Raw genomic sequence first — 16,904 nt, forward strand, 5'->3', positions numbered from 1 at the left:
ATACACTTATAATTATATCTATATATAAGAACAAAGAGCATGGAGCTTTTGAAAAAAAAAACTGCCTTTGCTTACATTCTTGAAACGTGTGTGTTGTAGAACTGAATGGTACAAAGCACCTAATGAAGTAGAGCGAATACGGAGGATGATTCCAGGGGAAGATATAGGTTTGTTCAATTTTGTCACTTTACTTCAAGATTTAATATCACTACCTTGTTGCCTCCACACCCTCAGTTCCGTTCTTATCAAACTGTGTCATCAGCCACCCAATATGTCACGAAATACTACTTGACTGTGACTGTTGTATATTACAGGTTAACGGTATAATTCAGCCTCTTCTGGGAGAACTGTGAAAATGTATTCATTCTCCAATTACCTCTTTTGTCTGAGGATAATCCTTTATCCAAAATTTCAGAAAACAGTATCACTGAAAGTATTTCTGAAGGGAGGAGGGGTATGTTAGGAGCTATCTAGGACGTTGTTTACAAAGGAATTATTTGTATGTTTTTAATTCACTATGGAAGGGACCAGGAAGTACAAGAAATCTTGTTCCTCTGTTTCTACCAAAAGAATGAATGCCTTTGTATTTTGTCGACAAACGAGTAAAGAAATTGGAATTCTTCAGCATTCAACAGATCAAATTCAGGTTTCAGAATTTGCCACCTCTTCAGTGATATCACGGCGTGTCTGCCACAGAACCATGGTATTCTAGATAATCATTGCCCCACCTGAGAGATTGCTGGCAAAGCACCTCTAAAGCAATGCATTTGTAGTTAAATCCAAAGTTAAATCCATAACATTACGTTGCACCCAAATAATATTCAAGTTTACGGACCACCAAATAGTCTAAATTCTCTCCAGACACTTATACTTCTGGTGTAAAGGCGGCGTTGTTATGCACTTGCGGTGTCCGGTGATTGTTCTGCGCACCTAAAAACAGAAAATTATATAAATAAGGAGAAAACAAGCCTTTAAAAATAATAGTAAACGCATTAAATATTTCATTGGCTTAAATACATTCGGAGTTAATGTTGATGCGAGCATATTGTGGCAAAGGCCCAATAACTATTATCAATTGTGAATAACATTGATTTTTCACCCTTGATCCTGTTTGAGGGTTGTCATCCTTTGCAACAACAAAAACAAAGCCCCAAACCAAGACAAACTGTACATAATGCTCCACAGTTATCAATACATATAAAGACAAAAGCGAATTATAAACTTATTCCTAAATGCATGTTTTACGCAAATGCCTTGAGTTAAAAGGAACAATTGCACAAAGTAGGCATGCTTTCTCAAATGCCAGAATAAAGTAATATATTTTCAATTTCAAAAACAAATCTTGGTATTTGAATGTAAAAGTATACTCAGTTATTGTCAAGACATATTAACCGCTGTTAACCAATGTTGCATAGGTGTGATAGGCAACAATTTCGTGTTATTTACCGGTATAATTACGAGGTATAGAACTCACCGTTCGAAGATACGCGAACCTTGTTGTTATCCTGTCGATCGATGTCTTCATTGGACCAACAGAAGCAGCAGCCGAATGACGACAGGAGGACCGGCAGAAAGACAAGACTATGGAGAATCCCAAAGAGCATCACCAGGAGCATCACCTTGAAGAAGGCGACAAATATGTAGCTGGTTGACCAGTTTAGGGCGATTATGGCGATGATTGTAGATATGGCTCCTTGCAGGATGGGCATTCCGAGAGAGTAGAGCGCCATCACGGCGTGCTGAGATGCGATCGAGAGCATGTGTCTGCCGTCGTACTCTTCTTGACCAGAAAGAAAAGAGTATGTGATATGAGCGGAGAAATCAACGCTGAATCCTATGCAGAGGATGAGGTTGATCATAGAGATACTATCCAGACGTACGTCCCACAAGGACATATAGCCAACGATGCCGACCTCAATGGATGCGATGCACAGGGCTACCACCACGGAGCAGATTATATTGGGGATGAGAAAGAAAGCGACGACGAACATGGCGGCAACAGCTATAGAGAGATTTTGGATTGTGACGGATCGGATCCTAGCATACTGCTCGTAGACGATGAAGAAGGGTGAGAACGTGGTTAAAGTGATGTCGGCTTCACTCGCCTTGTCTCGAACTTCACTCATCATCTGCACTTGCTGGTTTGTGGTGACCAAGCTATCTCCCGTGAGTATGAAACGGGATGACTCTATCACAGTGTCGTTGGAACCTTCCTCGAAAATGATGTCTTGGGAGTATCTTGAGAAAGAGGGGTTAGCAAGGAATTGGTTAGCTAGTAAGCGAGAGAACTCATCTGGGTCTGATCTCACACTTGCCGGAACATTTGCTGCATCCAGGAATTTCAGGAAGTCCCGAAGCCAAAATTCTGTGTACTCAGAGGAATGAATGTATTCGCTGCTTTCGAAATCTTCCATGAGAGCCTCCAAATCTTGCTGGACTGTGGCGTCACTGTAATTAAGGCTTTCCTGGATAACAACAGAAACAAAAGGCCCATAAGTCGAAAAGTGATCAGTCTGACGCTCGAAGAAATCGTAGGCTGGTGACCCGGAACGGGCCAGCAGCTTCAACTCCAAACCCTCGGAAACATTCAAGCATCCGTAGATTGCACCACCCAGATAGGCGCAGAAAGCAAGCAAGGTGAGGAACTTTACTGCGGGCTTCATCAGGAATGGTCCGTAGTATTCTTTGAAGAACGTCATAAGACCGGTCTCACAGTTTCCGACCGTCCTTTCACGGCGTTGCTCTTCCGACAGACCACCTGCACAACAGAACTTGTATACCGTTGAGGGCGCTTCATCTGGCGATTTTACTTTCATCAAAGTCCAAACGTGACGATTTGCCGCCTCCCTTCGACCAGTGAGTGCCATGCAGGCTCCGAAGAAAGTGATCTGGAAGATGTAGTCGAAGATGACTGCGACGCCGGTATAGAGACAGAAGACGCGGACCGCTGGTAGTGGGTTGATCGACCCTATACCGAAGGCGAGGGCGTCGGTAATGCTGGTGATGGTGATGGAGACTGCCGCCTCGGAGAAGGCCTTCCCCATTCGCTCCTCTACACTGTCACATGGACTGGTCTTCCGCCAAGCAGCAAGCATGATGAACATGTCATCAATTCCAATTCCTAGATGAGACGAGGTGTAAGAAGAAACCATGAATGAAGCAAAAAAAAAAATCCTTTTAAGCGCTTTCCAGATTAAGTTTCTTGACATTCTATTTTCTATAGGTATTGCAAGAGTTTAATCGCTATTTTCCATAACTGAAGTTATTTTACGAACGCTCACGAAGTATACAGGGATTGTACATTTTGTTGTTGTATATAATTTATTTCCTATACTACACGAATCTTTTGTAAACGTCTGGACAATATCATTTCATGACACGTATACTTTGTACTATGTTTTGATTTTGTTTATTGGAATGAAACCATGATTGATTGATTGATTGATTGATCCATTCATTCATTGATAGATTGGGAGTTTGCCATCGTCTCTTTCTTTCAGGGTGACCACATGTGACAGCTATCTTTAAAACACGTTGTTTTTGTTACCAAATGATTGTGACCGTCGTTTTATTGCTGAGTATTTGCTTTGCTTTCTGTTCTAACAAAGACAGGGAAAAACAAGACAAATCTTTGGTCGGAGTTTGTTGATTAATTTTCGTTTGAGAGGTTGATACTTGATATTGTATTCAACAAATCATTGATTTTAGAACGTATTATGAAATTTAATTCTTTACTGTTGTGCACAGTTAAAAAGAAAATCAAGTTTATATCGTGAACCCAGCCTCATTTTTTTTTTAAAGATAACCCCATCCCCCCCCCCCTCAAAAAAAAATGTTTTGATCTACTAAGTCAATTGGTCTAAAGTGAAAAATGTAGTTCTGAAAGGGCTCACCGGTCTCTGCACACTGTATACTTAACACTCACCAATGATCAGGAATGGCATGGAGGACGTCACTATGTTGAAGTTGACTCCAGCGTAGGAAAGTAGTCCCAGAGAGGACGCCACGGCAAGAGACGCGGAGATTGTTCCCATGAAGCCCAGAAAAGGTTTGCTGAACACCCAGTCAAACATCACACAAGACGTGATGGCGAAAGTGAAGAGTAACGTGTACGAGATGGAGAAGAGAGGAATGACGGACTGCGTCGAAAGGCTCACTTCACTGTCCAGGGTGTGAGAATGGATGAATGAGACAGATATTGCGTCGGACTCAAAGTTGTCTACAAAGCTCTCGAATTCAGTCTCCCACTCCATACCCTCCTCCTCGAGAAGAGGTGTGGTCTGCAGAATGTAATTCAGGGCGAAAAGTCCAGCTCTCAAGATTGTCTCGTTGTTTCCAAGCTCTACATCTCCGAAGGTAGTTCCAAGGAAGAAACTTTCACCGTTCGACGCTTCGAAGAATGGGTAGGTCAAGTTCACGTGTTTCAGGTAACTCACGTTGCGATTGAGGATCTCCAGGACTGGGTTATCTAGGCAGACACCTCGACTCATGGCGCAGAGAGACTCGTACGTGAGCGGCATTCCATTGTTGTTGGTTATTGACACGTTCCGCAATTCACGGTCGAAGCGTAGTATCTCGGAAAACACGTCCTCTGCCAATACATCGTCTCCTGCTTTCGGTGCTATGATGATGTTTGCGGCGAGATCATCCGTGCCGTTTCCGCGTGTCGCCGTGTACTCATCGTAGTCCGTGGGAAAGTCATCGTATACAACCACAGCGTCGTCTCGAGCTTGGCTGTTATCCGGTGTGAAAAGAAAGATGACATCGGTGTCGACCTTCAGGAACATGATTCCTACCGACAAGGCTGCCGCAACGATGAGGGAGATAAGGATAAATACGGAAGGCCATCGAGAGACAAACTTTCCATAGTTGTAAAACAGCCGAGTCAAGCCGCGATCGATACAGTCACATTTCGCCATAACTGGAGCCTTCATTCAGCTAGCAATCGACCAATACTTCAAATACTGTCAGATATGACGAACCGGATTTCCATGCGATGGACAGCTTGTCACCAGCCTGCTCCACGCACTTTGGTAAATCTGCATGGTTAAGTTTTGAAACAAAGCTTTCTATGAACAATGTATACATGGAGAAACACATACACACTCATGTGCCACAGACCAACACTAACCCCACTATTGTCTATGTCTATAAAGAGTTTTCTTCCAAAAGGACATCAATGCACTCTAACGCAATTTCGCACAATACCCCGTTTCCCTCCAAGAAGTCCTTCTATAAAGTGTCATTACCATTGGTATAAAAAATGACAATGAATAACATCCTGCATAGTGTCCTGAATTGTACTTTATAGTAATTATTTTTTTCCTCTAATTAGGGTCTTAAAAAAAGTTTTATCCATATATTTCCTTTGACAGTGGTTTTGCTTTAGCCGTTCACTCGACATAGTTATCGAAACCTTGCCTGATATAGTACAGTGTCGTAAAAACTTGTAAAGATTAATTCGAATCTGAGCTTCAGCAGGCATACGTGCCTTTAACAGTAAGGCCGTTTATTGTCAGTACCTTATTAACACTCATTTTATTTCTATTACAAAAAAAACCATCAACAATAACATTGCCCTACATAACAGCAATCTCTGACAAGTAAGATGCGTTGTACAAGACAGGGTTTACATGACCTTTTCCATCATCATAACCGTTATTCTGGATAATCATTCTCACCATCATTATCAACATTATCGTTATTGAAATAATGTATTTATGAATGAATGAATATGTGTGCATATTATGCATGCCTCATGGTATTAATCTGCAAAAGATTAGATAATACAGAATTGTATTTATGTTTAAGATTTGCCAGTTATGAGCTGGTTTTTTTTCATTTTGGTAATACTGCTTTCAACATAAGTATTTATAATACAGTGTTTGTTTGTTTTTGTTTTTGTTTTTGTTTTTGTTTTTGTTTTTGTTCTTTTTTTTTGGGGGGGGGGGTTGGACAGTCAATTTGCTTCTTTTTTTCCCTGTTTCAACCTTTCCCTTTAATTTCTGTCTGAGAAATGTCATTTCTTCCCAGCCCAGAAGGCTGTTTTCTGTTTTATATCTGTGCAATTTTTTTTAATGATTTCACCTGTTTGTCATAGTTTAAACCCTTTTTGTTCTGAAACAGCTGCATTTTTTTTCATTGCTTTTTGTCATGTTCTCAATCCAGCAGTTTGATAATAATAATAATTAGAAATGTGTGTTTATATATGTTTATATATGAATATTGATTATTTTTTATTGGTTTTCTGAGGGTTTCGTGGGGAAAATGGGTTTGATTTAGAAATAGGAATTGGCTAGGGATTGTGGTATGCCACTGGCTTCCTTGTACAGTTTTGTTGGCCTGGTTACCACCCGCTTCGAATTGTCATTAATGTTTGCAGAATGTTTTTTTTTTTGTTTTGTGTTAATGGTTGTCGAGGGGGGGGGGGGGTGATAGGATTCTTAATTTGGGGAGTGTGGGAGGGGAGGGTTGGGAGAGTAAAGGGATCTGTTTTGTAACTATGTCACTTTTTTGGCGGTGTGATCATGAGTTTGTGAATTGTGATTTTATATTGTGAAATATATAAAGATTTTTATATAGTTTGTACTTTTATGCAAGAGATTTTGAAAAGTACAGTTATGTATATTTCATCATGATAATCAGTGGCAAATAAATCTGTAACTCTGGATGCGTCTGGAAGGGATATAGGTTAGGGAGGTCCGCGGACTACAGTTATTTAGTTAACTTGCCCAATGCCTGGCAGCCCTGTCAGGTGCATTCAGCGTTTGGGTATTTTTGTGTTATTGTACTGATTGATTGTTTTGAGCTTAGTAATTGTTTATGTATTGCATGTTTTTTTTTCTGCAAAATAAGATAATAAAATAAGATAAACAATATACACAATGAAATTGGGATATAGGCCCTTTCGCAAGAAAAGTGTTTCGTATTTAGGACTTTTTGAAAGAAAACATGAATTTCACCTAAATCAACACATTTGCATTAATGAATGAACGTCTATTTAACCTAAATCAACAAACGTACGCCAATGAATAAATGCCTAGTTAAGCTTAATTTTTACGTTCTTCTCGGATTCTAACTTCCAAGTTTGAAAAAAAAAAATGTTTTAGGAAACGAAAAGTAATTTCGTGTAACTACAATGCCGTTAAGTTGTTTTATTATATTGAACTTACTATCACTTCTCTTAAACTGGTTGTTCTCGTTGCCTGTCCCAGTACTCCTACATTTTTTTTTTCACAGCATTATCTTTTGAACTTTGGTAAAGCATTCAAGCAGTTTTTATTCGTCATAGAATGTGAAGGTTAGAAAAGGTACACGGTCTGTTTGCCATAAGTCTGTCTATGATTGACACACCCTTTCCTTTCAAGACATCTCTCTTTGTCGTAGAACGTTGACGAAAATGTTGAATTCTTATTGTTGATCAAGGTATAGCCTCGATATCATAATCGTATCTAAAAATAATGTTTTAGCTCGATCTTTTTTGCTTCAATTATATGGTTACGTCACTGCAGCTGCACATGCGATTGTGTGAGGATATCTGTGTAAATTACGTCAAGTGTGTAAGTCTGGCGTAAGTTGGTGTCAGTGGGTAAGTGTTCTGGAAGGAAATATGTTTTAACTAGAAATGTCGCTATTGCGAGTGATGCCTCCGCCATAATGCATAATTCTCCCAATAGATGTATAGCACAATGTCTTCACAATGTGTGATGACAGTTTCACAGAAGTGGCAAAATATTGAAATGACAGGTTTGTCAGAAATATCTTGAATGTTCACTTTCCTTGAACTGGGTTTGCTATACTTGTCTAGGAGTGCAGGTACACATATTTAGGGAATTGAGAATTTTTACTTGACTTCTGATGGACCCTTTTATAAGTTTATGCATTGAGTAATTTCCAAGATATGAAGAAAGAGTGTAATTATGTACAGTACAAAATAGATTTTTTTTTTTGGGGGGGGGGGGGCATTGAAACCTTGCCTTTGACCCTTTACCTTTGACCTTTGACCTTCTGGCTGGACATTTCCCGGAGAATCTCCATAAGGTAATGCAGGTATATTATTATGTTTTTAAACTAATAATGCAAGCATTGGATATACTAGGATATGAGGAAAATAGTAAAATTTTGAGGAGTTGACCTTGACCATTGTCCCCTGACTATTGACCCATGACCCCTGAATTCCCTAGATAATCCTTGCCAGTCAGTACATGCGTATGTACCAAGTTCCATGAAGATACACTGAATCATTTGAGAGAAAAGTGATATTGCAACATTTTCACCTAACCTTTGACCTTTTGACCTTTGACCTTGTGACATGAAACTCTCTCTGGAGAATCTTTACGCAGTAGTACATGTCTACACTAAGTTTCGAGAAAATACCGTTGGGCATTGCATAGATATGGGGGAAATAGCAACGTTGTTAGCATTTGACCTTGACCTTTTGACCTTTGACCTCTTGCCAATGTCACTAAAATCTACTCAACTAATTGTCCTATCATGCATCATCATTGGACCAAGTTTGGTGAAAGCTGCTTCATCCAGTTATGAGTTATCACGTAAACAGATCAATTTTAGGATTTGACCTTGATCTTTGACCTTTCACCTCTGTCCGATTTCACTAAAAAAGCTTATCAAGTAATTGCCCCATCATACATCATCATGCGACAAAGTTTGGTGAAATTTGCTCATCCAGTCTTGAGTTATCGCGTAAACGGATACAATTTCATGATTTGACCTTGACATTTGACCTTTGGCCGATTTCACCCAAGATCTAATCAAATTATTGCCCCATCATACTTTATACTTGGACCAAGTTTGATAAAATTCCAGTCAATATTACTCAAGTTATCGCGTAAACGAAAGCGGACGGACGTACGTACTGACGTACGGACGGACGGATGGACGTACGGACGGACGGACAACCCGAAAAACATAATGCCTCCGGCACCACTTCGTGGCGGAGGCATAAAAAGTTAATGCCAATGTTTAATAGACGAAATGATTTACTGCTATCACGTGGTCAGCTACACTAGGATCGATGACTTAAATTGCGATTTAGGAAAACAATGTGTCAAAGCATGAAGTTGAATGACAATGTTTTAAAATTGAACAGCTACACAAAATACAAAACAAAACAAAAAAGAAATAAATGAAATTGAAACTGAACAACAACAGTAACAACAACAGCACCAAAAAAAAAAAATAATCGATTCTGATTTGAATACGTCGTTGACTTCCGTTTTGTCTATCAGATGAACAAGAAATCAATGAGTCGTGACGTGTGATCTCATCACTTGATTTATATGCAAATTAGCTGAAAGCGATACCACTGCTTTGTAAAAAAAAAAAATGGACATCTAAGCCTCACAACGTTCCTATCATATTTTGATGAAACTTTGGCTTTACGCTTTTCATTAGAGTCAAGTGAACACCTGGTGAGGTAAGCAATACGTCACAATAATCCAGAGTGACCTCTTCAGTTTCATCACTTCTGTACCACAGGGCCACGTCATTATCACTGCCATTGGTAAGAGGATCATCGTTTAATAGAAAACGCACACACGCGTGCGCGCGCGACCGTGTGCACACACAAATTCTTGTCAACGGTGTAGACACTCGGTATTACAGGATTCATTTTTTGTTTCAAACACGCCGTATCCAAATCGTTACTACTAGTAGTAATTACATGGTTAAAAACACGATGCTTGGCAACCACTTTCTTAATCCATGGGCTAAGGCTGCAAAAGATTACCTTTGTAATGAACTCATGCAGTTTGCCTCAAGTATTGCATACAACTGACGATTTGTTTAGCACTATTACTATTAATCAATACATTTGTTTTTAAACAAAATCAATGCCATTGTTCACCATGCATTTACCTCACACGTTTTCACTTTTGTGGTTGTTTTTTTCTTTGTTTTGTTCAATCGGCTAACAATGGTCCAAGAAATTATCACATGTGAGAATTTTGCACCTTTCTTCGATTCTGACAGATATACCACGTCAATTGAATGTACATGTTCCTAAGATACATACATCTCCATAGGCCTATATATATATATATATATATATATATATATATATATAAATTATTGTGTTATATTTTACATTTTGATAGTCTCTTTCCAATCCAAGAACCCTTGATAATAATGATGATAATAATAATTATAATAATAATAATTATAATAATGACAACAATACATTACATTTGTAATGCGTTTTAATACAATGTTTCTAAGCGCACAGGAAAAAGACGAAAGGAAAGATGAAAAATGAGGGAAAACAGACAGGTCAAAACACAACGATAATATGACATAACTTAATGCGTACCAGTAATTAAACACATACAATGATTGACTTACACTCAGCACATTAACCTTGGGAAGGAATCAATATGGGAAAAGATGAATTTTAAGAAGTGCCTTAAATAATTCTACTGATGGGGCTTGTCGTATATGAATGGGTAGATTTTTCCAATTGTTGGGTGCAATAACCGCAAATGAGCGTTCTCCGTAGCGTGTCTTAGTGCGAGGTCCGCCTAGTTATTATTAGTGTCCATTATACAGTGGCTATTAAAAACGATATAACTCTCAGTAGGTCCGCCCATTATCAGCTGTCTAGGTTTCGTGTGCCCTATTTTGTTCTCTTATTTCCCGTTTCTATAGTGATGACTTGTGGGTATGCTCTCGGCGAAACACGCATTACGTTAGTGGCATGGTATTATGCCATTAACCATGCCCCACTGAGGATGGCGCGTTGCGCCGAGAGCATACCCACGAGCCATAACTATATGAACGGGGAAAAAAAAAAGATAATGCATAATGATACATACATACATTCATACATACATACATACATATATACATACATACATACATAATAAGGAATGCAATATAGCGCACCGACAAGACATCACGGGGGCTATCAGCCGAGTATTTCTGTTCGTAGTCTTACATACTAACAATACACCCTGTACGGCGCTGCTGGTGCAATCTGCTGTGGATGTTTGTATAACCAGCGCACGTCAAAATCTTTGTGAAGGGCTTTTTTACTTCTAAATGAAGAAATATTCATAGATAACCATGCATGGCGCCTAGAGAATACATGTACAAGTAGATAATAGTGGCGGGCGAGGCTGACGCTTCGCTCATTCGCTGTCTTGGTATTGTGTATATTTATTCTTCCGGTGGTATTCCCCGTTTCACTCGATGATATTATCGGGATGCGCACGCCGTGCGGTTCATGACATGGTTAAGGAAGTAAGAGGGGGGGGGGGGGGGGGGGACATATAGTCGTTCGTATACGAACCTTACACGCATTTCTACGGTACGAAATGAATGTTCCTGATCGTAGTCATGTATACGTATGGCAAGCTGCTAAGTGATGCACAAAGAATGAATGTACAATCCGCAGTGAACGCACAAGGGTTATACGGAGTTCACAGTACATCAAACTAGTGTCCCTGCATGTGATCAATACAGGGACACTACATCAAACTAAGTCATAGCGCCCTCTAAGAATCATTTTTTTTTTTCCGAGGCGTCAGACGGTTCTAAAGTCCTGAGTGCAAACATAAATATCTCTTAAAGGTACTTGAGAGATTGTGAAAGATGTTGTCATGTTGTACTTGAAACATCTTTAAATGCATGAAAATATCTTGAAATAAAAAAAATAAATAAATATCACATTTTCATAGTGTGCTCAATTCTAAGTCGGTTAGGGTCATGTAACCTATGGGAAAAATATCCAAGTCCTTATCATTCTTAGTGCGAGCAGTCTGCATTCGACAGTATGTAAATAGATTATTTTTATTTGCACATGTTTCAGGAATGAAGGACGAGTCCAAAAAAAAACATGCCTGACAAAATCAATATATCAATAGAAAAGATGCATTCTCTAGCAGAAATAATGGTACCTAGTTAAATTCTTTCGGGTGTTATTGTTCTAGAAGGCATGAAAATAATAAAAACACGCACAGTTTAAGTCACGAAACAGCGTAGTTATAACATCGCCTGCTTTGTTTTTCTTTGTTTCTTCTTCTTCTTTTTTTTTTTGGTGGGGGAGGTTACTTTTGAAAAGTTTGGGTAAAGCAACACCATCGCTACTCGGCATTTCAGTTTACTGCTGGATACCTGACAACAATTGTTATTGTGATCATACTGAATGTACCTCTTTCTTTTGTGCTTGTATTATTGTTTTTGATGTTTTTTGGTTTCATAGCTCAAATACAAATGATTTCAAAACACATGGATGCTTTGTTTGATTCAAGGAAGGAAAGAAGGGGCTCCTGTAAAATTGATAACTTAGAGCCTAAGTTTGGCATCAACTGAATTTTTAGCAGAAGGTGTATTATCCATTCCCTGTTGAACTTCATTAATGAACCAACCGTTCAATAAGATCCTTTTAAATATAGTGCTATCGGATTACCTAGATAGACCATTGTAGTAAATAAAAAGGGTATAAAACTATACACAATAATAGTAGTATACTAAACATAACGTCTTTTTTTCTTGTCTTTTATGTGGATTTTCATTTTCCTTTTCTTTTCCTTTCTTTTCTTGTGTAGTATCTAATACTGCATTCTTTTCACTGAATTTGTGAATATTTTTTTTTTATTATTTTTTTTCATGCCGTATATCATACAGTATGTATGTTGCATATCACTTTGTATGGTAACCTGACCCCGTGGAAGAACAGTTGTTCGTTGTGAATGCAACTAAATCGGCAATCCTTCCTTTTCTTCGTACCGGGATACGTATTCTTTGTATTACTGTGTATACATTTATTTGAATATCAAATAAAACAACAAAGATTCCCCTGTTAATAGTGAAATTCGGCAATGGTTTCGCTTACATCACGCTGTTGTTTGGGCTTGCGAAAATGTGTCTTTAGAAGAGGAGCTGACGTGCATGTACGTGCCCTCACACGTTATTTTTTGCTGCCTCTTTTCACGTGCTCTAATAACTAATGTATGATATGTAACATTATGAGAGGTGCGTTCGCACAGAGCTGATGGCACATGTTAAACCACTTGACGGCGCAAAGGTAAGTACATAACGATGTGATGTGAAATTGATAGCAAGATAAATCACGAGAGTTGACGATTAGTGTGGGCATTTTAATCTAATAAACGCAAAGGTGAACTGACCAGAAATTAATATAACATATGAGTGGAAATTGAGCAAAGAAAATGGGATTCAATTAACATTTTAAGTTTTATTTGTCACATCTACAAATACTTTTCGTTTTGTTTTGTTTAGTTTTTTTTTATTGTGCATGTCCTGATTTTTTTAATCGTTGCCGTTTTGGTATGTATTTTTTTTTATTTCCATGGACTAAAGTTATCATTTGTTCACAGTTCCGGCATGAAACATTTAAACACATGACAATGTATTGTTTAAAAGTAATAATAATGTTCCATATTTTATTGTACATATAGAGCTGTATATGCTAATCCACAATTCAGCTTTTTGGTGGCCACAACAGTTTTGTGCTTGAATATATCAGATTAAACTGAAATGCAATGAACTTGAAAAGGTATACTCAAGTAGTGCATGACAAATGGAGAGACAATGCAGGTCAACAGTGACAAAAATGGTATTTTGTGTGTGTGTGTGTGTGTGTGTGTGTGTGTGACCAAGTAAAACATGTTCAGACAAGTAATCCTAGAGAAAAAAAAATGTCGAATGGAAGATGAAAGAATGATATACTTGTAACCATTATTATCAATGGTTTAAAAGTTAAACAACTTTTGAGAGCTATATATGGGATAGTGATTTTTGATTATTCATTAAAAACCCCAAAGAGTCGGTTGATGTCCCTAGCAAGCACGCGTGGAAATTATGCATTTTGGGTTAACTCGACCAATCTGGGATCTGACTGTTTAACATACAGATGCATGCTATTGCTAGGTCTTATTAGCTAATGCTTTCTCTAGGCGTAGGGGCGGGAGTATCATTGCATGACACTGTGAATAGTGCATGACCCAGAACATATGAATGGACGCTTCACTCCCCTTCATACAAACTCACATAAAAATGTTAAATATGATGGTTTGATTGGAAATGGATATAAAACTGTAGTATAGTGTTCATAGTATCTTTATTATCATTATTTTTGACGAAAGTAGATTCGGGTTGATTTTCAGCTATAGATAATATTTATTTAAGTGCGAATTTTTCTTCCAAAAGGGGATAGTGGCTACTAAATTCACCATTCTTCCAACCAAACAAATTTTGATGACTGATTTGTTTCATAGACATTAATATTATTTATGTGAGAACCTTATCTATCCCTGTTATTTTCGCAAAAGTCGTAGTCAACGATTAATGATTACGTGCATATATGTACACAGAGATAAGTTTAACTTTGCGTGTAGAGAATTGATTTAACAAACATAATTCTTTATCTGCAGTCTCGAAAAGAAGATTGTCAGAAATAGCAAGAAAATATTTTTTTTCTTTCTGTTGCATAATACGTGTTTTGATTCGACTAACTGTGCTTTAGTGTCGAGTGTTCATGTATGGAAACACTTGACCGCATAATTATTCTTTCTTTTTTTCTCTCAAAATTGTGTGACATCTTCACTAATGCGATTCTAATGACGTTTCATGTCGCTTGGTCAGTGAAAATATATGTGGTACATACAAAAAATCGGGAAATTGAAGACCTGAATATAACAACGACCCAAGTCCAATTTTTGGCCAAATTCAGTTTGACATGGGAAATTGTAGCTTTATATGCATGGAGTCATCTTGTGTATATAATGATAAACCCTAATTACCCCCGGAAGTGCCTGAAATGAATGAGTTAAATCTTATATGAATGTAAGAATGAAGGACTTGGGTCATTCTTACATTCATATTATAGCGCCCTCTCTCATTCTTCTCTCATCTCTATAGCAGAATATATAGCAGAATAGCATGTATATGATTCAAAGAACGACCCAAGTCCATATGATTCAAAGAACGACCCAAGTCTGTCACACAAAATGGCCTCTCCACAATTAATGTAACTAATGTTAATTGTCATAATTATATATGTTCTAATTTGTATATAAAATATTGCCTTCCAATCACTGTAAAGTAAGATATCATTGGACAAATAAACAAGATATTAAGTTTTTTTTTAAGTTTACTCAAAATGGTCTTCCATGGACTTGGGTAGTTCTTATATTCAGATACTCAATTAGTTGTGTCTTTAACCCGTTCCATACTGAATTCTTAAATCCCCATAGACTTCCCACAAAGGTAACCAGGTTCCCATTGGGAATGGGTTAATACTGAGGTATAAATGGTAGTAAATGACATGTAATGCGCGACGATGTGTATACCGCTAAGCACTAATGCGCGCATGACAACAACAGAACATCATGTGAAGGCGAGAACCGCAGCATGTCCTAAACGAAGTTGCTAGGCGTGACGTATCACGTCATCCATCTCCTTCCTATACAAGAATTCACTTATAAAACCATTATTTCTTGTTTCATTATCTTTCACTCACACACACGCACACATACATAATTACGCATTAACGTCTCTTTAATAGCAAACAAATTCTTTGCTTTTTATCTTTACTGCAAAAACGTACACATAAATCTTGTCCATCTACGCCAAATCAGGGATGACTACAAATCTCAGAATATGCTACAGGATTACTGTCAATGATAGCTCAATATGCTAGCCGCTATACTCGCGCTCTTCCGTCTGTAAAAGAAAGAATATAAAAAAATGATAACAAAAAAATGATGATAATGAAATCTTACCTTAGAAACATGTGTATTGCAACACACCGGCAAGCGACAAGCTGCTACTTCTCCAGCTGAGGCTAGCAACGACGAAAATGCACATTTCTTTTTATTCCGCCATCACAAAAAGCTCCATCATTCGCGTTGATATCGAGCACACCCTTTTTCTCCTCCCCCAGATGCCAACGTCATCACACCCGTGACTTGCCGCGCCTCGTGACTATGCTATCGATCGGGCTGCCAACCAATCAGAAGACAGCGCCCCCTCTCCCACCCACCCCGCCGCGACCCTTGACCTTTTCTCTGTGCAGGCGACCAGGTGAAAAGCACTGCGTTGATACCTCATCAGAAATGATGGTAGTTGAGATGAAATGAGTTGAGATGCCCGGTTGCAGAATAGATTTCCGTTGTCTTGCTTTGCAAACGTCAAATTGAGAGCAACATTTGATTTAACATTCGTCTCAGACCAATGAGTGTCCAAAGAAAATAAATAGAGTGGTGTCGTCTGTAATCACTTTATGTTCATTGTATTTGCTTTTATCTCTAATGTAATGTAGCTTTAATATCCTCAAGAATACCAATGCCTTCTTTCGCCAATTAATTCCAAGCAGAGGCACAATTTCCTGAAGCTAGGGTCATCGTACTTCATAAGCAAAATTGACTTTTTATTTACACTATTATTAAATAATTGTTGCTTTAATTGCAAAACAAATGATTCAAAAATTCTAAACAATACCACCCCTATTGCCATTGTTACTTTTCATATTTTTTTGTATTGCTTAGCATGATGAGAAAATGAATGTGTGTGATCTGTATAATGCAACCAAACAGCTAGTCCCCAAGTGTCACACGAAAACACATGCACATACCTATGTGTTATTTTATAATCATTACTTTTCAGTTAAAGCCTCGAGATCAATTTCTTGTCTGTGGACGAATTTGTTGGCTCAATATAAATTCCGCTTAATATAAAGTGTATCTGCCAAGCTAGAAAACATGTACTAAAAACATAAAAAAAAAAAACAACCAGCAACACCAGCACCGCATTAGCAACAACAACGACAGAGGCGAAAACATGTCTGCATAGTGTGAGTCATTGAAGATAAAGGGGAAACCCCAGCCCTTACCCTCGTGAATGATGACACGCATTAATGTTATCCC

General features: G+C 38.2%; 1 protein-coding gene across 2 annotated transcripts; it reads right to left on the bottom strand.

The window, feature by feature from the left end:
* Positions 1-727: 727 nt before the first annotated feature.
* LOC139709986 (patched domain-containing protein 3-like) lies at positions 728-15,900 on the bottom strand. Of its 2 annotated transcripts, none has more exons than XM_071621937.1 (4): positions 15,762-15,900; positions 3,926-5,039; positions 1,475-3,121; positions 728-930 (listed from the first exon to the last, which is right to left on the bottom strand). In XM_071621937.1, exons 2-4 carry the CDS (start codon positions 4,932-4,934, stop codon positions 866-868), a joined length of 2,721 nt encoding a protein of 906 aa, XP_071478038.1. In that variant the 5' UTR covers positions 4,935-5,039; positions 15,762-15,900; the 3' UTR covers positions 728-865. The 2 variants fall into 2 exon arrangements, with proteins under 2 accessions (XP_071478038.1, XP_071478039.1); XM_071621938.1 differs by lacking the exon at positions 15,762-15,900 and adding an exon at positions 10,960-11,006.
* Between the last annotated feature and the right edge of the window lie 1,004 nt (positions 15,901-16,904).

The sequence above is a fragment of the Diadema antillarum genome, unplaced genomic scaffold (genome assembly GCF_040938485.1).
Source record: "Diadema antillarum isolate AM-2024a unplaced genomic scaffold, OU_Dant_1.0 seq00001486_RagTag, whole genome shotgun sequence".
Taxonomy (NCBI): domain Eukaryota; kingdom Metazoa; phylum Echinodermata; class Echinoidea; order Diadematoida; family Diadematidae; genus Diadema; species Diadema antillarum.

Coding starts and splice junctions, on each gene's coding strand:
- LOC139709986 (XM_071621937.1), bottom strand. CDS start 4,934: ATGAAGGCTCCAGTTATGGCGAAATGTGACTGTATCGATCGCGGCTTG. Junction 3,122..3,925: donor CATGCCATTCCTGATCATTG/GTGAGTGTTAAG, acceptor CGTCTCATCTAG/GAATTGGAATTGATGACATG. Junction 931..1,474: donor GGTTCGCGTATCTTCGAACG/GTGAGTTCTATA, acceptor TTCTGTTTTTAG/GTGCGCAGAACAATCACCGG.